Source organism: Chanos chanos, chromosome 3 (genome assembly GCF_902362185.1).
Source record: "Chanos chanos chromosome 3, fChaCha1.1, whole genome shotgun sequence".
Classification (NCBI taxonomy): Eukaryota; Metazoa; Chordata; class Actinopteri; order Gonorynchiformes; family Chanidae; genus Chanos; species Chanos chanos.
In genome coordinates, this window is record NC_044497.1 from 40,896,361 (window position 1) to 40,923,396 (window position 27,036).

At 39.7% G+C, this 27,036-nt stretch overlaps 2 protein-coding genes across 2 annotated transcripts in view; both read left to right on the plus strand.

Annotated features, from left to right (window-relative positions):
* The first annotated feature begins 1,666 nt into the window (after positions 1–1,666).
* Positions 1,667–13,461, plus strand: LOC115807003 (uncharacterized). The gene is made up of 3 exons (XM_030767860.1): positions 1,667–1,747; positions 7,745–7,856; positions 12,560–13,461. The coding sequence occupies exon 3, from the start codon at positions 12,736–12,738 to the stop codon at positions 13,459–13,461; it is 726 nt and encodes a 241-aa protein (XP_030623720.1). The 5' UTR covers positions 1,667–1,747; positions 7,745–7,856; positions 12,560–12,735.
* Positions 13,382–27,036, plus strand: part of LOC115807519 (PH and SEC7 domain-containing protein 3-like) — a 57,620-nt gene continuing 43,965 nt past the window's right edge. The window contains exons 1-2 of the mRNA XM_030768543.1: positions 13,382–13,457; positions 14,194–14,652. Of these exons, the coding sequence (XP_030624403.1) occupies positions 14,405–14,652 (248 nt within the window). The 5' untranslated portion in view covers positions 13,382–13,457; positions 14,194–14,404. The remainder of the gene's footprint in view (positions 13,458–14,193; positions 14,653–27,036) is intronic.

The following is a 27,036-nucleotide window of genomic DNA, read 5'->3' on the forward strand; positions in this document are numbered from 1 at the left end:
CAAATACCAGCTGGGTGCACAGTGCCAAGCAGAAAGAGGAGGCTGGAGCTCAAGTCAGGGCAAAGACGCCAGTGGCAAGCAGGAACCCAGAAAGAACAACTTTTCATTCAGCTGTCATTAAGAGGTCCTCAGGGCTATCTGGAGATTTGTACCGAGGAGCTCTGAGTCCTTCTAAGACAACAACTGTCTCTCAGTCATATGATAACTCCTCTCTCGCTCCTAAAGATCATGGTGTTACCCCAGTTGTGACAACAACTCAGTCTGCAGGACTGGCAGCTTCACATCACTCTGACAGTACCGTAGCTCCCTCAATCATGTTAAAACCTGACGTTCCCAAGAAGGTAAGTTTACTGTGCTATGACTTCTGTGATTGTTGTAAATATTATACAAATTTTCTTACCACTATACTTCTATCTATTACTGTGTATCTTTAATACCCATCTATTTTAATGTGACTTTTTAAAAAAAAAATTGATTAATATGGTATTCCACATAAATTTGGTGTAAATGAGCATATTCTTACATAACAAGAATTTACAGGGGTTTTTTTTAAATGATCTTGTTAGTGCTTAAATGGATACATTAAAGGAATAGCTCAGAGAGACTTGACTACAAAGAATGAAGGGTACTCGGCAGTTCTCCACCCAGATGGAGAGATAGCGGGGAGGGATCTGGGGCTCATTTCTGTCGTTTGTCACACTAAATGGACTAGAAAGAATTTTCATCTTCCTCATCAGTCCCACCATTTTCCTCTGTGATATCTCCTTGTCTTGATGAGAGACGTGACAATTTTAGCATTTAGCATTTCAACGTGAACACATATTTTAAAAGACCAATATTTTGTTAACGCGCAGGCGTAAGCAGAAAAAAACAGAAGTTTGTTTGTGTAAATTAGCAGTGGATAACGTACACGCTGAAACCAATACAACGACCCCTCAAACTTTGCACAGAAGAAACGCAATCAGTTCACATGTCTTGGAATTACGAAATGTTATCGGTACATAAGTAGTATACGGGACTAGTTAAATTGCCCAAACTCTTGAGGTTTAGTTGAAGGACTGATGCATGACCGTTACACTTGAGCATATTAATTGCAGATTTCAGAAGAAACCTTAGGTGAGGTACATGAAACCAGGGCTGGATCACCCCCTAGTGTTGCACTGCTTAAAATGAATGCTTTCACTAAATTTAGAGCATTATTTCTGTTTTATGAAGATTAAAACACAATTGTATCGTAATGTTAATCGCAGTGTGTAATTTTTTAAGAGTTCTTGGCTTTAATGCAGCTTGGAAAAGAAAATAATAATGAAATGCCCACTGAATAACAGAAGCGCATGCTTTGCTTGATGCTTAAATATTTATATCCAAAGAAGTCCGCCGGAGGTGCAGTATTTCTGATAATTAATATAGACGACTTTTGCTAGTGCTACTTTTGAAATGCGGTATCCTTAAAACGTGAATGTTTTTCGGATATTTGAGATGCTTTACAGTTTAATGTATCTATGTACTGGGATGAAAAGTGGCGTATCTAAATGTAACAAACAAACAAACGCGGAACTCGAAGAGGAGCATCATCCATGTCCCAATGGAATAGGACCGTACCAAGTGTTGCGCCGCTGTAGGGGAATAGCTAGATGAACAGCAAAACAGGAATGGCGAGAAGCAGTAGGATCAATGTCTGACACTTGAGGAGTGACTGAGATAAGCGGTAAACAATGTTTTAAGAACAGAATTTCAGCTTTTGTTGGTGAGTATATCTTTTTCAATATGTACCCTTCAGTTGACCAACTGTTTTGCGACTCGTAATGTCAGACTCGTGCGTTTTCACTTCACTCAAATTCTGCACAAGAGAACTGTCACGCCTTCGTTTCAAACAGACCGTTCAGGAGTAGACGTTACAGTACCGAACAAGCAAGCTATCTTGAATAGCCTGGCTGATTGTACCCCAATTCACAAAATGGATTTTGGCCACAATATTTAGTGACATATGTCTTTATATAAGAATAATGGGGTTGTTTGTCTGTGAGCCAGCCAACCTTATGCCTGTAGTAGCAAGCTAGTCAACGTAGCAAAATTAAAAACACCCACAGGAATCAAGGAATCAGGAATCAAGACTGGTCATTGAAAAATAAGAGAAATTTGGATATGGATGAGGGTTGTGAGGTGAGAGGATATTGTTTACACAGTTACATTTATGTTTTTCTAATTGAGCCTCTTTTCAGAGTGGCTGGTCAGACGCATTTGACAGTTCATAAACCTTTTAGTCGCAGTAGTCAGCGGCTATAGAAGAGGTTAGTAATATTTCGGCTCTATATCTGCAAGCTAGCTAGACCAAACATTGTGGATTGAAAGTTATCATCGTAGCTCAGCTACCTAGATAGTGACAAGAGCAAACTAACTTTCATTGTACACTAGCACTATCTGAAGTTACGCCTTAAAGCTGCTCATGAGGCGTCCATCTGTATTACATACACATATTTGTTATTGTTTCACTGGATGGTCGTTAACACATTCGAGGCTTTGTTTGAATGAAAGCTCATGATCTGAAAACGAAAGGAAAAGAACAGAAAACCTTTGTAACGTTTGCACCGTCAGCTGTAAAAGTAGTATTGAAGTGCTCTAGGGAAAAAAGTCTGTTAGTCCACCTTTAAACAGCACATGCCAGTCTCTCTTTGTGTCAGAGCTTTCGGTTATGACACAGTACAATCTGATTTCTTTGTTAGCTACCTAAGCAGAAATTATATTGTTTAGAACGTGGTTCAGTTTTTCAGGTCGCAAATGAATTATTTATATATTTACTACTTTCTCTCTTTCTCTGGACTAAACGCTATCCAGAGCCATCAGAGTATTTTGTACGCATTAGACATATTGCGAATGCGCGATATCGGATGCTGCCTTGTATGAACTAATTTGTCTGTGCTTGGATGAATCCCTGGCGTACATTTAGTATCTGGGTTAGAAACCTCACTGTGTATTCTGTCAGCTTGTGTTTCCACCTCAGTATTTTTCCTTTTTCTCCTCCAATTACAGTGATCGTGGTCAAATGGCAAAGCATTTGCCATTTGTATTTCACTTTTATTTGAACGCCTAGAAGTGGACTGGATACAAACACAAAATTCACAGATCATTTGTGTTTGGAGGAGACCACTGGTGGGTTAAACTGTTTTCTATGAACCAGATGTTAATATCAGTTCACAGAGATCACGAGCGAGTGTTGTTTTGACTCCGTTTCATATGGCTTTGTTCGTCCCGGGATGGAGGAGGGGGTTGTCCACATAATAGTGCCCATATTAAATCACTTATTTTCTCCATTTCAGTGCATTTCCAAGCTCATCTAGAAGATGCTTTTACCCATGTTACAGCATGGTGATTTTTTTAGGAGTGCAGTACAGAACAGCTAAAATGTTTTATTGCAGTTTATGAATTTGAGAACTATCTTTTCTCTAGCACAGTGACTAAAGTAGCAATTTGGAACCTTGTTACAGTTTCACTTTCCAAAGTTCCCTTTTTTTGTTTCTCTCTGGATATTTGACATTTGTGTCTTCAGACTTCTCCTGTCACACAACTTAGTGTGGTGGGAGTAGTTGAGGACAGTGTGGCTTGGTTGATCTTTTCTGAGAGTTACATGGCAACATTGAAGAACAGTTAAGTAAAAGCCTAGATTGTCTGTTAGTTTTTGATGTTGTTGTCCCTGTTGTTTTTTTTTTTTTTCATCTTTGCAGTTATTTGACTTCGGCTTGATTTGTCCTTTTTTAGCTATAAAACAGTTAAATAGGTGCATTAGTAATTTCATAATTGTTGTGTTCTCATCGCTGAGGTCTGGTTATGTCATTTAAGCCATGTCAAGACATTTTAGAATTTGCCATCCATAGCACTGTGAAAATATAGACACAAGTGCCTTTTATTTTGTTAAACAAGAAAGCTCTATCTCATTAGTTTAAGGAATACAAAGTATCTTTAATGGGCAGAGTTCCTCGGCCAAGTTAAACAAAGGAGTAAACACGTGATTGCACTATTTTTCAGTTTAAGAATATTGCAGAATGGTTAACATCTGATTAATTTGTGTCTATCATACTGTATTATTTCCCTTGAAACTAATTTCAAATTTAGCAGAACCATTTTATTTTAAGTTACAGTCTACATTAGGCTTCTTATTCTCAGAAGTGATTTGCATGGTGGCTTTTCAGTCCTCTGCATTAGTCCATTTCACTGTCATTGTTCAAATTCTGGGATGCCTCTGGGGTCACATCTGGCCTTTGCTAACATTCTGTAACGGTGACCAAAGTTAAAAAAGGGAATAATCTAGCATTCCACAAATGTGGAGAGAAAAGTGATGCATTTAATTTAGATAATCAAGAAAAAGCATATTGACTGTTATGATTCAGGTTGTGTAAAATTACCACTATTCACTTGCTGAAAATCACTTCAAATGGTATAGGATTTGAAGACTGTTCATGTTTATTTACAAAGTAGGTAGGATATTGACAAAGGATAGAGTTAAGGTGAATTATAGCTAATTAACGGATGACTCAAGTGAGGCTATGTTGCTTTTGTGAAACAGGAATCACTGTGTAACTTAATGACAGAATTAGTATGATAGTTCAGTTCTGTGTTGTGGATTGTACTTATGAGGGTACATAGGCTATTATCATTTTTATGTTGATACGATGCCACCATCTCATAATGTATTGATTACCATACTCACAAATCTTTAAAAGAACAGTTTTGTACAAAAGTAAACGGATTTGATAAGGCCCCAGTGAAATTAAATTAAGTAAATGATATTCTAAAGTGTGCAGTAAATATGATAATGACAATATGACAATAGGTTAAGGGTATTAAAACGCTAAGATTATCTTGATATTGTCAATTCTGGTCCTGAAATTGATATTGAGAGATGAAATTAAGTTAGTACATTGTAACAAGTCAAAAGAGGAGTCAAAAACATACCCAAAAGGAAGTGCTGATGCCTTTGTTCTGTAGAGGTAATTACTATGTTGCAGATCACAGGATCACACACTACACTCTGTGTCATAAATGGTTTTGCGTTTGCCTCATGGCTAAACCTCAGACATCCTATCATGCTGAAATTTTAGGGTTGTGATGTTTTTCCTAAAAAGCTGAGGAAGAGAGCCTGGATATTTTTTTTCCCCAAAGAGCTATTTTAGGTATACTCTGACAGTGTGTAGCCTAGGATCTAAAACTTACAAGTTTGCCCAGCGTTTTCAAATTTGTGTTTGCGGCCTGATGGAAACAGTCTTAATGGAAACAGTGACCCACAGGTCAGGGACGGAGAGGGTTGCCTTGCTGCAGCTGCATGTTCTAAACCATCTGTATGACTCTTTTGGTAAGAAATACAAATAACTTCCAAACTGTGTAACTAGAGCTCAGTGAATTCAGGCAGAATTTTCCATAAGTCAAGAGCAGGATAAATGTCCATTTACTGAACACAGAATGCAAAGAAATGTATGAGTGTGCTAATTCCACATGTTGTTTGTTTTACCTGCCAAAGTTAAGGCTGTCCACACTTTCTTTAACCCTGTAGTGGACATTCTTGAACACCTGTGCAGTAATGCTGGGAACACACCAAGTACATACTAGTAGGAACTTTATAGATGTAAAAGTGTACTGTCTTGACTTTTTTTTTCCATGTGAAAGGGAATACATAGCTCACTATACTTGTTCTCATGTTAGAGCCTTATTCCAGGCAGCGCTTTGTAGTGTAGTTGATCTGTTAGTCGTTTTTAAGACTTAAAGCCCCAGTATTTTTGCTGTTTCCATTTTTGACAAGATTATACATTTGGCTGTTTTTCAACTACAGAAATCCACATGGTTTTATGTTCTATCTTGAGCTTTAGGAAGTTTTGCCGCAAATTGGAAACTGACCCAAGGGCATTTTAGAGCATTTTAGGGCTGACAACATTCCAAATGCTCATCTGACACTTTTATGGCCTATGTCTACATTAAGGACATAAAAGACATTCTTTGTCCTTACTCATACACAGCATAGTTAGGTCTTGTATATTTAGAAACTGTCAGAGCCTTCCATTTACTAATGAAAGCAAACTTATTTTGTATGGTGGAAAAAAAGAGTGGTGATATCCGCTGTGGTTGATGGAGCTTATTGATCTATATGGAAAATATTCTCTTCTCAGGCCAGCTCAACCATAAGGACGTGGAATGAAGCAGCTGAAAGATTTGTTTGGGCAAAGGAGCAAATTCTGCCCTCTGTGTTTTGAAATAGGCTACTTATCCCCCTGGTTATAATTCACGAGCAGTAGCCCCGGCCTTCATTCTGTCCCAGGTGTAGCCTGAAAGGGATTATGTTGTCTCTTTGTAGTGAAGACTGGGGGTGGTGTTCATACCAGCTATGAGCTGCCTGCCTCCCTGGCACTTTCCTCAGCTCCTTTAGTCAGCTGATGAAGTTGATCTTACTCGTTAACTAATTCTCATTCGTTATATTATAAATTAAGCAGCATTCTAGCACTGAGACTAGACTTAACTCCTACCACATAGATGAATTTTCTTTTTAGTGTTAATTTGCATCACCACATTAATGTAATGGCTCTAGTGACAAATCGTCATTCTTAGGAAGAGTGAGTAGCATTTACCCTTTCAGACAGGTTAAGCTAGATGAATACTGCAAAATTTAACGTGAGTCAATCACCTGCCCTCCTCAAAGTCTTTGATTAAAAGCTAAGTGTTGTGTCATTTTTCAAAGCTACACTTCTCTGAAGAAACGCCTGCATTCTCAGACCAGCTGTGAGGAGCCATGGAAACTGCCTTGGTGCTTTCTCTCCTCTCTCTCTCTCTCACTCTGAGTGAGAAAGAGAAAGCACCAGGGTGGTTGCTAGCATAATCCTGTCGGCTACTTAACCTTTCAGTTCGAAGGGAACTTGGTGTTGAGCTTGCTGCTTTGCATTTACAGTGGACTTGCAATATAAAGGATATGTTTCTGTCTCAGCCTTATAAATTAAGTTCACATTATTGTGAAACAAACAATAAAGCAAGTCCCTCTCCTCTTATTGTACTGCATGTGTCCTCTCTATGAAAGTGATTGGATGAGCACATCTCCCTCAAAGTAACATTGGTTTGAAATAGCACTTTTGCTTGTAAGTTTTAAAATGGTTCACTTTTTAAAATGTATGTAGACAAGGGACAATGTCTAGCACTAGGTAAATCAGTTCACTACTGCCTTTCAGTTGTTAGACTGAACCAGTGTGATTTCTTTTGCATTACACTGTCAAATTAATTTGAAAGAACATTGCTGTTTTGTCTCTTTGCAGTCAATTAGGCTTAGGTCAGTAATGTAAAACTGTCTCTTTGCAGTGAAGTAGGTCAGTAATGTAAAATCGAGAATGACAAAGAACATCAGAAAGTGCTTGAAGTGCATTACAGTAAACCCATTTTTGCACTTTTTGCAGTTTAAACGCTCGTTTAGAGCAGCGAGGTATGGTACTCTGGAGGCTGAATGTATGGGAGGGGACTTCAGAGGGACTTCTGAAAAAACAAAAAAAGTTCAGCAATGTATAGGATAGCAGTTTATATCTTTTCACTCAAACTAAACTATTATGTCTGAGAAACACTTTACAGCCAAATTAATACAAATTATACAGAGGACTTCAAATCCTTTGTTCAGTTATCTTCAGCAGCTACTACAAAATGCTCTTTTGAGCTTTTCACTAACAATTGAGGCACTGTTTTAAATTATATTATTGAACATCACCTTTTGTACTTTTTTCAGCCTGAAACATTTGTTTGGGACACTAACTCTTCAGCACATGCTCAAAGTGTTGCCAAAGCCAAGTACGAGTTTCTTTTTGGAAAAGCACAGAAGACCACCTCTTCAGACAGTGGTATGTCACCTTTCGTTCCTACACCCAGTCATTCCCGAGAGAGAATTGCTGCCAGAGATGCTGTCATGTACAGTTTATGTCACATGTGGTTGAATAGAAGGCATTTCAATGCATGTAACTTCATTGCTTCTTTCAAATGGAAGTTGCTCTAATTTTGTGATGCATTTTTTAAGATTCAGTCCCATTTAAGTCTATCCATAGCCAACTTGCCCATTCGTGTTGAATATTATTTGGGGAAAATTCAGTAATGTCTGACATTGTGCTAAGTATTATCACTAAATCATTGGTCTTATTCATGATTTTATCAGATTTGTTTTTTGTTATCATTTACCGTAATCTCTGGAGATGAAACCTCTACACGTGTTACAGTTTCCCAGAGAAGTCCTCCATGGTCTGGTGAAAAGAAGTGGTCAGTGACTCCACCTGTATCAGAGGAGACGTGGTAGTCTGCACTCTTCCTCAGCCAGTTTTAGGGTTGTAAAAGTGATGGGGAATAGAAATACACAGGGAACTGGCAATAACTAAATTGGCAGATAAAGGGATAAAAAAATGAAAGGGATCAGTGAGGCCTCCAGTTTCAAACTCAGATATCACCAATAACGCTATATTGGGTTATATTTGGTCTACATGGACCAAACTAGTGAAACAAGACCAGTTACATCTCTATTCCCCAAATGGCCTAGGCTGGGATTCGGTTTAAACACTGGTTCTTACACAGACTGCGAGTAATTACAGTTCCATGTTGTGCAGAATTGCCCTCTTGAATATAAATGACAAAGTGCTGACCTGAGTTAGCTGTGTTTGGCAGTCATTTGTTAATGTGACGGCAAAACTGTATGAAGGAAAGCTCTCTTAACTGTATCCAGTCCTGTCCCCTGCAGATATGCCTCTCTGCCTTAACCTTCTTAAAGCTCCGTCTGTGGAAGGAAAGCCAGACTAGTGCCCTGGTTTGATTAAACGATGCCTGGCACAGAAAGATGGAAAGGACAGTTCTCTACTTCATAGTCGTTAAATGAGGCTCTTCCCTTTTCAGTAGATCCCATATAATGTGCACTCACAGTTTGTTCACTTTTCTTCTTTTCCCATGTTTTTACAGATTCACCTAAAAATTGTGAAAATATCCTTAATTTGGAGTATCATTCTGTGATCGATTATATATATTATTTTATTTATGTATGTATATACACACACACACACCACAAATCTAGAGAATTGCTTTTGATGTCTAGATTTGAACAGTTTGGTTCCTTACCCCACAACCCTACATGAGGACATGTTTAGAATAATTTAATTTTAGATATGTTAAGTTTAACCCATCTGAGTAGTGAACACACACACACACCACAAGTAGTGAGCAATGAGCAAACACACATGAGGTAGTGAGCACATGCTCACACCCAGAGGGGTGGGCAGCTACACAGTTGCAGCACCCGGGGAGCTGTTGGGGGTTAGGTGCCTTGTTCAAGGGCACTTTAGCCATGGATATTGACAGAGAGGAAAGCGCTGTATGTTCACTCCCTTCGCCCACATTTTTCCTGCCAGTCCAGGGGACTGAACCGGCAACCTTTTGGTCCTAAGCCCGCTTGTCTAGCCTTTAGGCCGTGGCTGCATCTCAAATATCCAGTGGTAGTCAGAGAAAGCGATCTATTTTCTGTATAAATAGCAACTTTCCTTGAATGAGTTATGAGTGCAGGGCTGTTTGTTACTCTAACCACTTATACTGCCCTTACTGTACTAGGAATACATTTGCACACAGTAGGTGGTCATGTGTGTCATCTCCTCATGCTAAAGCATGACACGACATGTTGCTGGATTATCGCAGGTTCGTACGGTAAGGAGTGTCAGTTTTAGCATAGCGTGTGGTGATGGTAGTACAAAGGTAGATGATAACCTTGTATGACAGGTTCAGCAGTTGAGAAGATGGTTGTCATTCCTTTTACTGTAAGTGTGTAATTGATTTTTGGTAACCATATTATTCACTAACATGAAAAGCAGGTTTTTTCTTTGTGCTGTTAAAATGAGATAATAGCTTCATCATTGAGTCAGCAACAGGAACACATTTAGACTTAAAAACATGTCTTTTGACAGGACAGGAGGAACCCTGTCAGCAGGATTTTCCCCAAGTAATGCAATACCTTGAGAAAAGCTTCTCCTTAAAGCTTTTTTTTAAATCACATGTAATTTTACACAGTCAACTCTAGAATTATTGGCACCCTTCATGAAAATTAGCTAAAATTAATGTATAAAAAGAACCACGCATGCAATGAGTGATATTTTGGGCTTAAACAAATGGGTAAGCCTCATACCTTTATTTTCCAACAGATTTTTGTAACAAAATAAAGTTTGCCTTTAGTAACACAAATTTTTGTGAAAATGCAGATTCCAAAAATATTGGCACCCCAATTTTCAGTCTTTGTTGGAGCTTCCCCTGGCGAGAATGACAGCACACAGCCTCTTTCTGTAGTGTTTAACAAGGTTGGAGAACACTTGTGAAGGGATCTTGGATCACTCTTCCACGCAGAACATTTCTAACTCACTGAGATTCTTGGGTTTTCTCTTGTAAACTGCCCTCCTCAATTGAGACCACAGATTTTCAATTGGGTTCAAGTCTGGAGACTGAGAGGGCCATTGCAAAACCTTGATTTTGTGTCGTTGCAACCATTTCTTTGTCGTTTTTGATGTGTGCTTTGGGTCATTGTCTTGCTGAAGACCCAACCACGGCCCAGTTTCAGCCTTCTGGCAGAGGCGACCAGATTTTGGACAAAAATGTTCTGGTATTGAATGGAATTTATAATGCTACTGACCTTAACAAGATTCCCTGGACCACTGGCACTAAAACCATATTTTACCGTGTGTATGACATGCTGTTCTTTGTATGTAATCCCCTTTTTTCGCGAAACATAACGATGGTGTGCATGGCCAAAAAGCTTAATTTTTGTCTCATCTGACCACAGTCTAAGTTCAGACACTGGGATTTGTCTTTTTCTCAGGAAGGGATTCTTTCGGGGAACTCGTCCAGAAAGCATCTGGTCATGGAGGTGGCATCTCACTGTAGATTTTGAAACAGTGAAACCCCAAGATTCAACTAAACTTTGCAGTTGTGAAACTGTGAAATTTGGATTCCTCTTTGCCTTTCTTAGCATCCTCCTCACTGTGTGTGGGGGCAGTATGCAGATGCATCCCCTTCCTGGCAAATTGTCAACAGTTCCATGCTTTTCAAACTACTTTACTATGGCCCTGATTGTGCTTGCTGGTAATTTCAACTGAATACCTATTTTTTTGTAGCCATTCCCCAATCTATGCAGCTCAACAGCTTTTTTTCTCATGTGAGTTGAGAGTTCCTTGCTTTTACCCATGTTGACTGATGACACAAGGATTTTACCTGTGTGTTACCTCATATTTATACCCCAGCGAAACGGGAAATGGTCATACACAATAATAAAGTTCTTAGACATTAAAAGCAATATCAACAAACATTTTTCCCCCCAAAATGCAAATTCCATTGGTTTTATTTATAGCTTCAAGGGTGCAAATAATATTGCTACATATGTTTTTTGACAGAATAAACTATTCCGAAGATTAAACAGCACTTTTGCAGGAATGATTTTTATTCAATGAATAGTTAGCAATTTCTCCTAACATTTGGGGAAAATTAGAATCATTATACGTGTTATCTACATTATATTGATGGTTTTACCTCAGTTTCTTGAGGGGTGCCAATATTTCTGGAGTTGACTGTATATGACCAACATTTGGTTATACAAGACAGGTTTGAGTTTACGTCTTAAATGTTGAAAAAGACTGGTTCAAGGTAGTCCGGTGTGCTGCTGTTTTGCATTCGCAATCTCTTTTGAGGGATATTTTCTCCATATTTTACCTCATTTACTTCATTTCAGTGTTTTAACTAATATCTTACTGTGACCATCAGTTGACTTATTTGCCAGCATTTCAGAGACGTACTGTTCATAAACTCTAAGAACTTCCAAGCAGACAAGTGCTGCCACCTTGTGATTGTATTTTTATTTTTTCTTCTTCCCCATTTTCACTATACCAGCAACTAGCAGAGTATGTTTCAGTGACCCTTGGAGATACTAACACCCTTATAAGCAGGACCACACTGTTGGCAGTCAACACTATTAAAACAGTACAGATTTGCTGGAAATGCATGGTCAAGTGTCACTGGACAAAGAGCCAGTTTTAGAATATTAACCCACATGAGCATAAATTTCTTTTTCCCCATTTCCTCATTTGCTTGCAGACAGCTGACAGAATTATCAGCCCAAATCCTCATTTAGGAGAGACATAAACTTTGTAAAGACACTTTTAGACAGTGAAACACAGTGGTACAATGCTCATACTGTTTGCTGTCTGCATACAGCTGCCAGTGAAAGAGACATCTGGTTGTGCCACTGTCAGTATTGGTTTAGTCTTGGGAATCTTCCAACAACATTACTTTCTTAAATTATACACAGTGATGGACTGTTCACAGACTACACTAGTGCTATTCAGTGTGAAACTGCCCACAAGATATTAAGGAATATTTAAAGCGAGGGTTATTTTTTATAAAACTGCTTACACAGTATTGTGTGAGTTAACAGCATGGTCACATGTTGTAATACTACTAATAATAAATGAATCAGCAACAGCAACAACAACAGCAGTAATAATATTTTGTAATTGCATCTCTTTTTCTCTGCTTTTAGTTTCAACAGTCAGCTCTCAGACCCAGCCAGAGGAGAGCAGCACAACTTCTGGTTTTGATTCGGCCTTCCAAGATGATGACTTTGATGAGACATCACTGTTCTTAGAGATAGACAGGGAGCTAGCTAACCTCCTGAGTGGCCTCACAGCAAGGAATCAAAATGCAGCACTGGACTCTATGGCTGAACAAACAGGTACTGAGGCAGGAGAGAGCACCTCAGTCATGATCCCCTGTAACGGCCACAACGGGACCCCATCAGACATGGACAAGCAGAATGGCTGCCCTGAAACCAGTCAGTCAGAAGATCTTGGCCTACAGTTTAATGCCTGGATTCAAGAAACGCTTTCCATTGGTTTGGTGGGAAAGGAGCTACACCATGTGAGCCCTGGACTGGACTCAGATGCTGGGAATGCACCCTCCAGCCAAAATAAAGCCACTGCAGGCCCAGTCCTCGCCACAGCTGCATGCACATCTGAAATGGAGTCTGGGGCAGTGCCCTCCAGTGCGGAGCCAGAGCAGGCAGAGGCTGGCGGTCTAGGTGCAGAGTCTGCTTCCCTGCTGGATGAGTCCTTGGAGGAGTCCAGTAAGATCTTGGAAGAGATTCCTGGCATCTTCACGTCCTTCCTGGATGGAGGGAAGACACAAGAGAGACCTCTGAAGAAGCTGCGCTTTGTGGATAGCAGGGCAGAGACAGAATCAGAGGAGGTGGTGGCTAATGGAGTGGAACAGAGCATGGAGTCACAGCTCAGCAGCTCTTTGAAGGCCGATGACACTAAGGACAATGTGAAAGACATGGACAGACCTCCATCAAGCACCACACAGGTTGAAACGCCAAGGGTTGTGCCTGAGCTGTGTGTGCAGAGCCCTGACAGTGAGGCTTCTGGACAGGACTCAGTCAGGTAAGGCTCCTTTTCTCCTTACAGCAATAAGGAACATCTTCCTTACAGAAGAGATTGTTGCACAGAAGCTACCCATAATTACAGGGCTGTTTGTTTTACACACATTTATATTGCATGCACAAACATCCAGGAAGCATTTTGTTTGAACACCCTCCCAAATGAGCTGGATCTAGTGTTAGATTATCTTTAAAGAACAAAGAGTACCGCCTCATTGCTGAATACCACAAGAGATTTTTAATAGCTTTCAGTCACCCTCAGGTGCATAAACCAGTACATTCCTCACTTGTATTAAACTGATCATGGCACATTGTTGTGACTTTCTGTTCCTCTTTTGAACTCAAGCTCTGTACACCACAGTAGAGGAAATGTGATGTTTTGCTTCGTTTGTTCAGTAGTGGAAACAGGGTTGGGGGTTGAGGTCACAGGATTAGTAATCATAGACTTATAATTTCCTGTGGATCACTCGCTTGACAGTATATATAGGCAAACCCTGGGGCTCAACAGATAAAATGTATATAATCTTAAAATCAGACACTGACATGTCCACATTTGCTTGTGAAGTGTGTTATGCAGAGGATTACTGGCTGTATAACGTGGAAATAAGCTTCACAGGCAAGAGATTGTGCCTGAGTGTGTTAAGGGCAACATATGCCATCCTATGGAAAATGAGTGAAAAAGGAACCATTGTAGAACCAGTCCTCTATCCTTTCCCTAATTCTCCTTTCCTACTCTGTAGCCAGAACAAGGAGGGCAGGGCCAGCGAGAGTGAGGAGGCCACAGATGTCTTCAGCTGGCAGTTTGAGAACATTCTGGAGTCTGAGCGCCTGCGCAGCACACTCTACAGCAGCCTAGACTCACTGGACGCCCTCTCTTCGACCGAGGAGACTGAGCCTGAATTTGAAGCTGGAGCTGAGCCAGCCTTAACCTTTGACCTGCCACTCACACCTATGATTCAGCAGCGTCTCAAAGACAGTAGCCTTTTCTTGGGCACTCAGCCGGACCTCGGGTGCCAAGAGGTGCTCAGTGTCACAGCCACAGGCAGTAGCGGCAAAGCTTCTCTGGAAGTGACATCATCTTTCCTGAACGCAGGCAACCTGGAGCCCATGAAGGATGGGCCCAGAGATAGTGCCCTGTCCAATGGGATGTTGGAGGGCACAGAGAGGGACCAAAAAGACTGGCTCAATAGCTGCATCAGGTAGGGCATGTCATTTCCAAATCAGTCTTTCACCATTGGATAGAATGAATATGATATAACTGTTATAATTCTGTGATGGGTTGGTGTCAGTAAAACTCATTCTAGCCAGAGCAATTTGTCTGTAAAACAAGTCTGTCCCAGAACAGGGTCTATTCTCTGATGTATATTCAGAAGATGCCCTCTAGTGGGCTTTTATTTAAACAGCACTTAACTATACTGCAGGGCCAAACTTCGGCTCATCTGGATTTTGTTTTGTGCAGTGAGCTCATGAGTTAGCGATAAAGTGCAAAAGACCAAATTTAGGAGGGTATTAAAGAAACCTGAGTTGCAGGGAGTGAACTTGAGTGGTTGTTTTGAGAAGTGAAATCAAACAGTTTTGAAATGTAGTTTTGAATGTTTTTGCTTAATTTTGTCAGTTTAAAAACTGCAGAATCACTTACTGATTGACACTGGACTGACTTGGACTCCATAGCAGGGATTTCTTTGATTACACTGGCACCTGGTATTGACCTAGGCACCTGGTATTCACTTAAAAGCCAAATATTTGTAAATCAATCAGTTATGCTAGGCATGTGCACACAATAAGCTCTTTCAGTCCTTTCATATCTCTTTATCCATGTGAAAATATATTTTTTTCAACAGTGTGTGTGAAAATATTTCTTGAAATTGTGAACAATGACGTCCGCTTTATTACATGAGGTGTGTTACTGAAAAAGGATCCCTTGGCAGTATCAGTTTTGGCCACAATAATTATGTGATTCAGATACCATTGAACATGCTAAGTCATTTTCTTCCTTCTCAGCATATTTATGTATGATGCACACATTGTTATTGTACAAAATTACCAGGAAGCTTACTTAAGTGATAAAGTTATATTTACAGAGAGCTTAACTGCCACATCCTTCTCTGAATATAGATGTTCGATCATTTTGAATAGAGACACTTATTTGCCTTGCATGCAACATAGTCATGACTAAACCTTTAGAAGACCATTCAGAGGGCGTAGATAAGACTTTTAGTGTGACAGAAACAAGTGAGGTCAGTCACTTTTACATATATTGTGTTGTCTATTGGTGAATTGATCTTTTCAAGTGATTTCACTGCTGACTCTCAGGAGCATTTTCTTGGTAATAGTAGGATGTATACCTTAACAAATATGAATGAAATATTGGCAAAAAAAGACTTATTTCTCATCATATTATCTTGTATTAGAGCACTTACAACATGCTGACCAGGAGGAGGCTTTTTGCTAATAGTAGATACATATTAGTAGTAGATCTACACATTGTGAAGAGACGGATCAGAGTCTCACCAGTTCATTCTTTCCGGTCCTGCTTGCCCATCGTTAGTCACTGAGCCATTTGGACTATGTTTGTTTTATGACAGAACAATGAGAACACTCTTTTTTTATGAGATCTGTTCCTCTATGTAACCAGTAAATACACAGAAACGCGCAGAAACAGTACCCACATTCAAAGTCACTTCCCTCTCACTGGCGTCCGTCAGCTAGTATACTTCATTTACCCCTGTGGAGATATATTGCCCTCTTGCCTAGATATTTTGCATGTGCAGCACAGCCAGAAAGGTTGTAGGCCATTGGTTTATGACACCCACCATTTTACATTGTTCTGAAACGATTTGCATGCGTAGACGTAAGAGGAGATCAGTACTGTTGTAACATTAATTTGTGGTATTGTAATTTGAACAGTGAAAAATAAGGCTAATGAATTGAATGTGTTCCTTAATTATATAGAAATCATAAAATGTTCTATAAATAATAAAAAAAAAATAGTTAATAAAATAGTTAGTAAAATTGTTCTATAAACAATAATAATAATAAAAAAGTAGTTAATGATATAAATTGTCACATTTCAGCTGTAGACCCCAGACCCCACTCCAGTGTACAATATGCAACAATCATTCTCTGTGATGATCAGATATTATGAAGCTGTGGGTTGTATACTGGGGAGTATTGTTTCTTCAATTTTTTAGTGTTCTTAGACAAACTGGTGATGGCCTTTTTCTTCAGCACAGATGAGTCATTAAGGGTTTTTTGTGTCATGTCCTCTAATTCTGTGATAATACCAATCTGACCATCAAATGCCATTGTTTCAGGCTGAAAATCTATTGTGATTTGTGATCCTAAAGACAGTGATTGAGTTGTTCAGGACAAATCAAACACTGGAAACATCTTGTGATTTCTAACTGATTGCTAATTCATTTGTAATCAGTGAGTCAGTTTTAGATGTTATCAGTTAGCTTTATTTTTCATTATCAAAATGTTTTTATTTTTTATTTATATATTTTGTATTACCTATTCTGACAAAAAGTTTTTACAAAAATGCTTTTCTGAACTATTTCCTACTAAGCAAATCATTTGAGAACAATCTATGATGGTGGGTACCATGTCATGTGAATTGAGATGGAGTGACCCTAGCTGATACAAGTTGTTTTGATCTGTCTGTTGGGTGAGTTGAAGGAAATTCCCTCAAGGTGTTGTAAACTGATGACTTCTAAGAATAGGAGTTATTTGACTGAGTTCACGTGTTGTTCTGCCTGAATAGTGGAAAAGGCTTATTTGTCCCATTTCAAAGATTTGTGTTAGCTGTTCCCTCTTTAAAGGCCCTGAAGGGAGCTTATCCAAAAGGACTTTCCAAGAATAAAGAATCCTATATGCCGGTAGTTCTTCATTATACTTTCCCAGCCAGTGGTGAAAGCGTTTTAATAATTTGACAGAATGATTTAAAATAATAAAGCATAATTCTGTTTATGGCTGTGTTTATGCTTGCTGTTTCTTATTTACACAAAAATAACAAGTGTCACAGCTTCAATTCAACATGCATTTTCAGTAAAACATTATTTTAATGTTCAAGAAATGTGTACATCCAGCCTGGCTCTGAATCTAAATGTGCGTTAATATCCGCAAGCTTATCAAATATTCGTGCAGCGTAATTCATCTCAGTATCTTTGACTGCAGCTATGATTCTTCACTGTCTGATTATGTCAGCTGAAATGAATCCGCGCTCTTTATTTGTACTGATGGTGTAGCAGCTAACAGTGAAGAGCTTCTGTGCCTTGCCTAGCTTCCCAAAGCGTGACGGATGTAAATAAAGTCCTGCTGACATCACACCACACCACACCCCATCCCCCTGCTGCCAGCACGATCCTCTTCATTCATTCAGCTTGTACACGAGGAGGGGCTTTTAAGCGTGCGGCACAGTGTGGTGCGCCTAGTCTGGCCTCTCTCTGTCTTGCTGCAGATGGAGCAAGAGGCAGGAGTTAGGGCTCTGGTCCAGCTGGAGCACTGGCACGCAGCGTGTGATGGACTCTCTCACTGGCATCAGAGCCCTGGCCTTAATGAATAAGCAGAAACGGCTACCTGTGTCCTAGCGGCGGCCAGGAACAGCGCTCCTCTGTCTCCATGTAGGTCAGAGCAGGCACTGAGGGAGCGATCACATGGCCCATGGTAGGGAGAGCTCTGGAGTTTATTAGCAGGGACTTTGTCTTCCTCTTCCACCTCCTACTACTCCTCCTACTTCTCGCCGTCAGCAGCTGACTCCTATGGGCTCCTTTGTGTCCGGCTGCTTTGCCCAATCCGGCCCAACTGATGCCGAATGCACCTCCTTCCAGTAAGTCTCACCCTTCTGCTTGCATGACATGCTCATTTATTGTCATGGGGGCAGCAGTTAGAGCTCACCCAATCTGGAATATGCGGGGAGCTGCTCCTGCTGTGTTTTCTCTTGCGGAGTGTATGTGTGTGTATGTGTATGTGCGTGTGTGTGTGTGTACACCCCCACCGCAGTGACTCCTTAAAGCAGCAGCCGGCACCAGCTCTCTCTCCCTCTCTCTCTCTCCCTCTGCCTCTCCTTCCCTCCCCCTCCTCTGTAATGTCCTCTAAATATGAAGGTTGTAAGAACAAGAGGCTCTGCTTTACTGTTTTTATACTATTTCTTTTTTTTCCCCCTTTGTTTTCTCAAAAATTGGTCAGTCCTTAATCCTATGGGAAGCTTGAAGCAGGATTATGACGTGAATACTAATAAATGAAAACACAGTTGCCATGCTTGTTTACTGATTTACCATCCTCTCAGGAAAATAAAAACACAACACTCTTGGCCCTTGGGCTTCATCATAAAACGGTGTATTTCATGTGCATATACTAACCCCTTGACAGATCAGTTGATAGTATATACGTAATCTGAAAAAGCTTTTAGCTTGATAGATTTATGTGTGCCAATTACCATCAAAAGGAAATATACTGCACTCTTAGAGGAATTATTCACATGACCACTATGTTTTCTTGGCTGGATCTGAATGAGACGCTGGTGCTTTAATGGTCTAGAATTGCATCTGCAGGGCAGATAGAGAGGTTTTTTTTTTTTTCAGAGGAAGTAAACTAATGAAAATTATACTAAGCAGTGCAGTGGTTTCCAGAACATTTGACTCTGTGTAGTCATCTGTATGACTGTGAACTCCTACTGACACTTTTGAATTGGAATTTCGAATTCAAAGAAGATTAAGCATTTGCTGCACCATACGGGCAAGTGATTGTATTTCTCATCTCGCTTTGAAACGGATTGCGTCTCCTGAGCATGCAGTTCCCGTGATCAAAAATTGTGATTCTTGAGGTTATATTTGAGGCACAGAACAGTCCTGGCATTTAATGTAGCCTACAGAAGGGATGAATGCTATGCTGCGCACACTCTGTTACTATTCTCTTCAAGATTGTTTTTAGACCCATAAATGAAATACTCGTGGCCAAGTGATTTGCATTTTCAGTAAGCAGTATATTTTTGCTAAGGCATGCATGAGGACTGAATGCTTTTGAGTTAAAAAGCATCTTGAAATTGACAAAACTAGATGACTTGAAAAGGGTCTAAGTGTTTGTGTGACAGATGCTTCACTGATGGTCTGCTGAGGCCTGCCTGACAGGGCCCGTGGTGGAGCCGCTTGTGCTCTGTAAGCTGTCACTTCCCGGCTCCTAGGACTGGGCGGCACTGAGCCACTGTGTTGGGGCCAGGAGAGTGACTCAGCAGAATTGGCTGCCTACCAGACGTCTGCCTCTATTGCGCCACACCTCTTGGAGAGCGCAGAGTTAGATCTTTAGGTTCAGCTTTTACTTCTTTCTCGAAATGTTCCCAAAACCTCTGCGTATGTAAAGCCCAAAATCATTTGCACTGCCTTTTAGCATTAGGAAGCAGTAGTATTGTGTGTCGCCACAGACGAAAACTTTCTGACTGTTGATGGCAATGTGCGAGTAAACTCAGAAAGCTAAGGCAAAAGGAGTGATGGTGATCAGTGGTAAGGACAGGATTGTGTGTGCATGTATCAGAGTGGGAGAGGCACGAGAGGTCAGTGATGAGTAGGCCGAGAGCATCCGATTGCACTCAGTGGGAGGTTTAGGGAGTGGATGTTAAGTATTACTCCATTAACATGTATTAAAACAATTTACGGAGTTGGTCGATCAACTCATATTTGATATGAGTTACTAAACAAGAGGAACTGTTGCAAAAGAATTCATTCCTGGGGGTCTGAGATAACTATGAAAACGGACAAAGTAGCACTTTTTGGTGTGCCCGCTCATGTTACATAGTAAAGCAGAGGCATAAGCTATGCTGTATCGTCCTCCTGACAGCTGAGGTCTGGTTGCAGGTGCCTGGGATGGGAACCTCAGACTCAGATTAATCCGCATGTCCTATTGCTCATCTCCTGACCTGATCTGGGGGTGAGAGATGAGAGCCTGTGCAGCCCTCTTTATTGCTCCTGAGGCCTGCCAAGAGCACTCCTCTGTGGGCTTGAGTCACTCCTCTGAGCCTTAAAATACCATGCCCTAACTTCCCCCTCAAACCTGAGGGTCTTAACACACCACAGCACCGGCACTTCATCGTCTGATGCACTGTATTTCTAGATAAAGCAGTCCTATCTGGTTGTCCTTGAGGAGTGGCAGACCAAAGCATGCAGTGGATTTTTACTTGGACTTTGTGAGGAAAATTTCACTGAGCACCAGAAAACACACTCATTGTTTTGTCATGTAGTAGAACTGTGTTCGCTATTCCATGATATTCGCCTAATGGTGTAGATACCTGCCGTTATTTATTTATTTTACCACCTAAGGCTGTGGAAGGTACTGAGGTCAATGAGAATCCAGCAGAAATCCAGAACTGGAGATGGGGCAGGGGAAGGGGTGCATTTTTGTCCTCCCAACTGTATATATGCTTAACAGACATAACAGACATTCCATACTGTAGAGCCATGAAAAATAAACAAGGGTAACAAGGGACAAATAGAAAATATACTGCACTCAGCTCGTCTTGGGGTTCAGCATTTCTAGTCTATTCCTAATGTGATTCACCTGTTTGAAAAAGCAGAGAATGCTTGTAGAGATACACCAGGAGAGAGTTCCTTGGAGACCTCAAGCTCTTGGTGACCTAGCAACTAGATTTCAGTGTTATGGTGATGGCATAATTCAATTTGATGTTCACATCAGTGCTTGTTAGTGGCTAGGTAATGGCAGAAAAACAGAGTGAGAAATGTCTTTTTTTTTTTAATGTAATTGAAAGATTCCTGAAATCACAGAGTGACATTTAAGTGAAAGTGGCATTTAAACCTGACTCCATAGTTATATAGCAAAGACTAATGAAGAGCAATGTTCAAACACCTGTACAGGTAGGTTATGGCAAATGGTTGTTCTAGACCAAAGGGGAACCTGTTGTGAAATTAAATAAATAAGAAATAAGACCAGTCACGCAAGACCAGAGACTCCAGGATTCACAGTCCTTAATGGTCTCACATCCATAATCAACATATAGAAAAGGTAAGAAATCTGACAGTGTAGAGATCAAATTTCTTTGCAGTGCCCCTGGTCTCTCTGTCATCGAAAATAGAACCCTATCTATGCTGCTACCAAACAAACATGCAGAAAGGAGGAGCAATGATGCGACAGGCAATGCTGATCCTGCAGTGAATCAGTGAGGTCCCACAATTAAAACCCAGGATAACAGAAACAAGAACATGTCAAGTCCTTTACTTATTTACATTATTTATCATCCGCTATAAAACACAATACAATTTTAGTTTTGTTTATTTATTTTTTTATATATTTATTTTATTTTATTTTATTTTATTGTAGTGTAGTTTATTATTTTATTGTTCATGAATCTTATTAGAACAAGTATGTAATCAGAGTTGTGACCCTTATGAATATGTACATCATCTACATTGTTAAACTACAGTGTAGTCTGACACTGGTAAAGGGATGCAGAAAACATACATATCTGAACAAAAGCATTAAATGTCATTAATATGTAAATAAATATATATATATATATATATATATATATATATATATATATATATATATATATATACTTACTCACATGCCTACATGGCTGAACTGCCTTATAAGTATGTCATGTTACATTAATCTTTTAATTCCATTCACTGTGTAACAGAACATGCCTGCAGTTATGGAAGGTATTCTTAGTTTTTCCCCTTTATTGCTATGTTATAGTGCACACTCTCTTTTAAAACAGACACAATGCTCCTTTTTGTATGGGTCTGAGTTATTGAAAAATTTGTCTTTGTAATGTCTGTTTGTATTCACTTTAATTGGACTTCATTTGGCCTGGAAACACATTTTTTTTTACCACAAGTTCGCATTCTGTTCTTCTGTGGTTTGGATATATTTTCACATTTCTTAACTTTCCAGCAAATTTACACCATTTAAAAGTTCTAGTTTAATCTAACAGTTGATGGGTAGCCATGTAAGCTGACTTATTCTTCCTTTGTTATGGTTCTCTTGTGAGGAAATCATGAAGTTATTTTAGAACCACTTATTTGATGAAGTGAGAGGCATTTTGAAGTATCTGTGTTTCTGGGGTTTCCATGGTGTGTCATAGTGAAAGAATGACTTCCTGGTTTTGGTCACTTCCCTGTTAGGTGACAGAGGCCACAAAGGAAATAAATGTAGATGATGATGATTCCAGAAGTAGAACTAAAACTAAAGAAGTAGAGACCAGATTTGAGGAAGAATGATTTCATTCTCTCACATTCTTTCAGTGTGAGGCAGTGTATGCGGAAAGAGTTCCACCTGGGCATGGCTCTCTGATGCATATGGAATTCATCATCTGTGATTATTCATCACTAAAACTGTAAGAAGTGTTCTAAAAATGATGACAAAATTATGTGCATGAGGAATGAAAATATTTGAGTTATTGGACTTTTAGATTACACAGATTTTTCAAGTTCAGAAAGTAGCAGTGGATGGCTCTAATCTCACATCAATGTAATTAAAAATGTATAATTTCATTATCAATATTAGACATCTGTGCCACAATTTATCCTCTCAGTGGGGAAAAAAAGTAGGGAAAACTTGTACCACCCCTGTAATTTCAACTAAAATGCAATATTAACAAGGTTTAGTTAGTCAAAATGACAGGTCTTTAACGTCGATTTGCTTTAGCTCATGCATTTTACAGACAGAAGAGGAAAGTGAATTCCTATGAAAGGAAACTAAGCGGCAACATGATCAATGATAAGGCATTTGGTATCCTTAAATGTGATTGTTAAGAATATTGTGGATGTTCTTTCTCACATGGACAATGAAAGCCTGTTCTTTCTTAACAGGTGCTACAATGTACAGCCCTGTCTTAAACTGACTAGTGCTCATGTTTTCATAGAAGTGGCTAATCTCACATAGTTCATTCACACAGCTCTGGTTACAGCCTGTATTTTTCTTTGCTTGAAGCCGTATAACTCAGGCCCGGCCGGTCAGATATCCTTCACTGAGGATGTACAGTAGTGGAGAGGGCCTCCTGGAGGTTTCCTGAGGCCTAGATGAGGACACTCAGCAGAGTCACTGCAGAGAAATATTTAGGCAGCTGTGGACACACCCTCTTTGGCCTCAGAAAAAGCAAACACTATTAGTGTGTACTGCCTGTGGTAACTGGTGGTGGAAATGAATTGGCATAGACAGTGCACATGCACAGCATGTGCATGATCCTCTGCACCAAATCCCCGAACACTGGTTTCTTTTTGACAACTACCATTTGTGTTTTCATATTCTGCACTATTTAGTCACTGCTGCTTGTGGTTCATATCACTAATATTTAAAAGATGATCTGTATAGTGTTGAGGTTACACCATATAAGGTGGAGTGTTTTGTGCAAGATTCTTTTAAAATCTGAAGTCATTTTGCTGGAATATGAAGGTGCTGAAAGTGTTTCCCTTAAACATTTTTCTTTGTAATTTCTTACGTGCAGTGAAATTTGGCTGATGCAAACTTAGACGTTGTTATCAAAACATAGTTAAAGGCTGAATCTCAGATGTCAGTGTAGTTTAACAGGTTTGAAAACATGTTAGCCTACAGACATTTATTGCGATTCCGCAGGCAAAAGGAAAACACAGCAGTGCCTTATTCAGTTGCATGAACATAACTGAAGAATTCTGTCACGGAACCCCCACGTGTATTTCATTCAGCTGACACGCCGCTATCATCTGAGGTTTTAAAAGTTAGCCATCTTCTTTTTTTCCGCATCTGTAATTCATTATCACTGAAAGCGGTTCTCTTTGGGCTTGCCGCTGAAGGGGAAGTTATGTAGCGAAGTCTGTGGATACGACGATACAACTTTCTCTTCTTCCATCTGAAAAGACTCATTTCCAAGGTAGCTGCTTTTTGTCTTAGGTGCAATGGTTTGTGGGAAATGCCACTACATTATAGCGGAGTAGTGGAGGAGTTGGGATTCAACAAAGCAGACTTTTTTCCGCCTTCGTTATATGTAATATTATGGAGCTTATTTTTCTGGACTCGATATACTGGAGCAAGGCTCACTGTTTAACCTGGAAATGCGTTTGGAATAACACTCTAGCCGACCGCTTGGTGAAAATTTGAAGTAAACGGCGCTTTTCTCTGTGGAAGAGTGCGTGAAGTATTGCAGGTAAACAGTAAGTGTAAGAACCCGGCGTCATTTTATAAACATCTCAATGAAATGTGCTGTTATGTGTAACTATGTCATTCGATAAGTTACACATTAACTAGATCTAGATGGATGGTTAATAGCCAAAGTTAAACCCCCTTTTAAAAAACAAACAAACAAACAAAAAACTTTGCGGAGAGGGTGGGGCGACGGATTACCCGTTATGTCTGAAAGATGCTGATTTACAGCTGGCTTTTCCTTGGGGAGAAAACCTTTCATTCGAGTGCCAGTAAAGTAATTAGGCAGCATGTGGTAGTGCGCACTCAGACTTGCGTTTTCCGTAAAGCTATTCAAAAGTTTTAAGACGAGACACAGTGTACCTTAACATATTTTTGCATGGTCACTGTCATGCAGTTTGGTCGTGGAGACTGACCGCTTGTGTACCTATTGTCAGTTAAAAACTTTGTCTTCTTGAGAGACTCGGCGTTCTTAAAGTTCATCTGATAAGCCTGATAGACCTCATGATCTGCCGAGGATTCTTTCAATGTAGTATCTTTATTATACAATGGGTTTTATTTACCATATTTAAGTTGGGGAAATTTAGGCTGCGCTCACAGTGTTGTTTTGATAATCGACAACCGCAGATATAAATGCAGTTGCCTCTGTGCAGTAGCCATACAAAAATGCACACGTCGAGACAGAGAACGCCGTGCACAATATATTTGACTCAGTACTTGTTTTCAAAAATTTTTTAAGTAAGCCACTGAATTTGTTCAAAAGAATTTAATACTGTTCTGCACTGGAATGTGGACGAATCCACCCTTCTCAGTTCTCCTCCCCATAACTCGGAAACCGCTAAATTACTCTACTACAGACGAGTGAATTATGCTATATTGTACATGGCAGAGCAATGTAGTATGTCGAGATACTGCCAAAAGCAAGGCGATAAGCTCTGGGAGTTTGAGAGGCGAAGGAAGGACTAAAGGGAGAAGTCAAAATGTTGATGGGAGAGGGAGATAAGCAAACAAAAAGTTCAGGTGATTTGGACGGGTTATCTGCCGAGGACGAAGTGAGAGGGGAGAGGCTAAAGTTTTGTGCATTAGATGGCTCAATGAAGACTAATGATGGCATCATTTGTTCTTGCCCAAAGAAAAAACGAAAGATCACATAATGCTTTACTAAGTATTTCAAGTTTTATCTAAGGATTTAAAGTGTTATTGAAAGTTTGAATCACTCTCTGATTTGATGCAGTATGTTTCATTCATCTAGGTATCTGTGGGCAGACGTATCAATAGCTTTAATTTAATTAAATGCTGACAAAAGGATTTCAGTGGAATTACCTTGTATTTGGGCAATAAATATTTGGCATTCAGATAGCCAGGAAAGAAGTTTTTCTGCTTATCTTATCAAGTTCCATGTAAGATCACAAAAATCAAAGTAAACAAAAATTTGCCACATGATTACTAAAATCCATTTCTCCTTGGCATGAGATGAATTTTGTTGTCTTTTCAGACATCACAATTTGTTGTGTATTAGAACAACCTTGTAATTTCTTGGCCCCTCTCACAGTTTGTTCTGTCATTATATTCATATCACTATGTCCATTTTGAGGTCACCACACACTCTCCACATCACCTCAACTTCAGTATTTTTATTTAGACCTCTGACTTCAGCTTCTCCAAGTCACTCTAACTTATTTTTGGCCTCAGTCTTTGAACCTCTTTGGTTGAATCTCTTTCTTGACACAGCATGTCTTCAAATTGTGGGAGTTTTACAGTGAATCGCTGCACATCAGCTGCTATCAGTCAAATCCAATTCTTGAAAAAAAGCATATTAACTGGAGTTAGCTTTGGTTGTTGTCGCTTTCTTCTAAGTTAATTCAGTTATCATGGTCTATCTTAATTATTCAAAGTGTACACTGAGTACAAAAATGAGAACTGACATCCATATTTAACTGTAGTGTGAATGCAGCCTTCTTGCCATTGAGTGTCAGATATTTTTTGACATTGTGTCTTTGGTAGTAAATTTTAGTAACTGTTATTCTGTAATTTTAAAGTTTTCTGTTTTTCGGTACAAACCCAAGAACCTCACTTACTCTCAGGATTGTTCATTGTTAGTTTGTTGAATGTCCTATGAGATTTCTATACCCAGCTACAGGTAAAGTAGTGTAGACCTGAATCCTTTTAATACAGCCCTACAGATGCCAGAACACTATGGCAATTCAAGCGTAAACTCAGGAACTGTTGCCTCCTTTTTAAGCCATTTGTTTTGACTCTGACTTTGGTTTGCATCTAGGGTTTTATGAACTTCAGGGTGTGTCTGCTAGCTCATTCTATTGTGCTGTTATATTTAAGCACATGCGGTGTCTCTGCAGTTTGGTGTCTGTAGAAAATGACTGTGCCAAATGCCATACAGCAGGAAGGACTGCTTTATAACATCTTGTTTCTCTTAAATGCTCGTTCAGGGCTAGCAC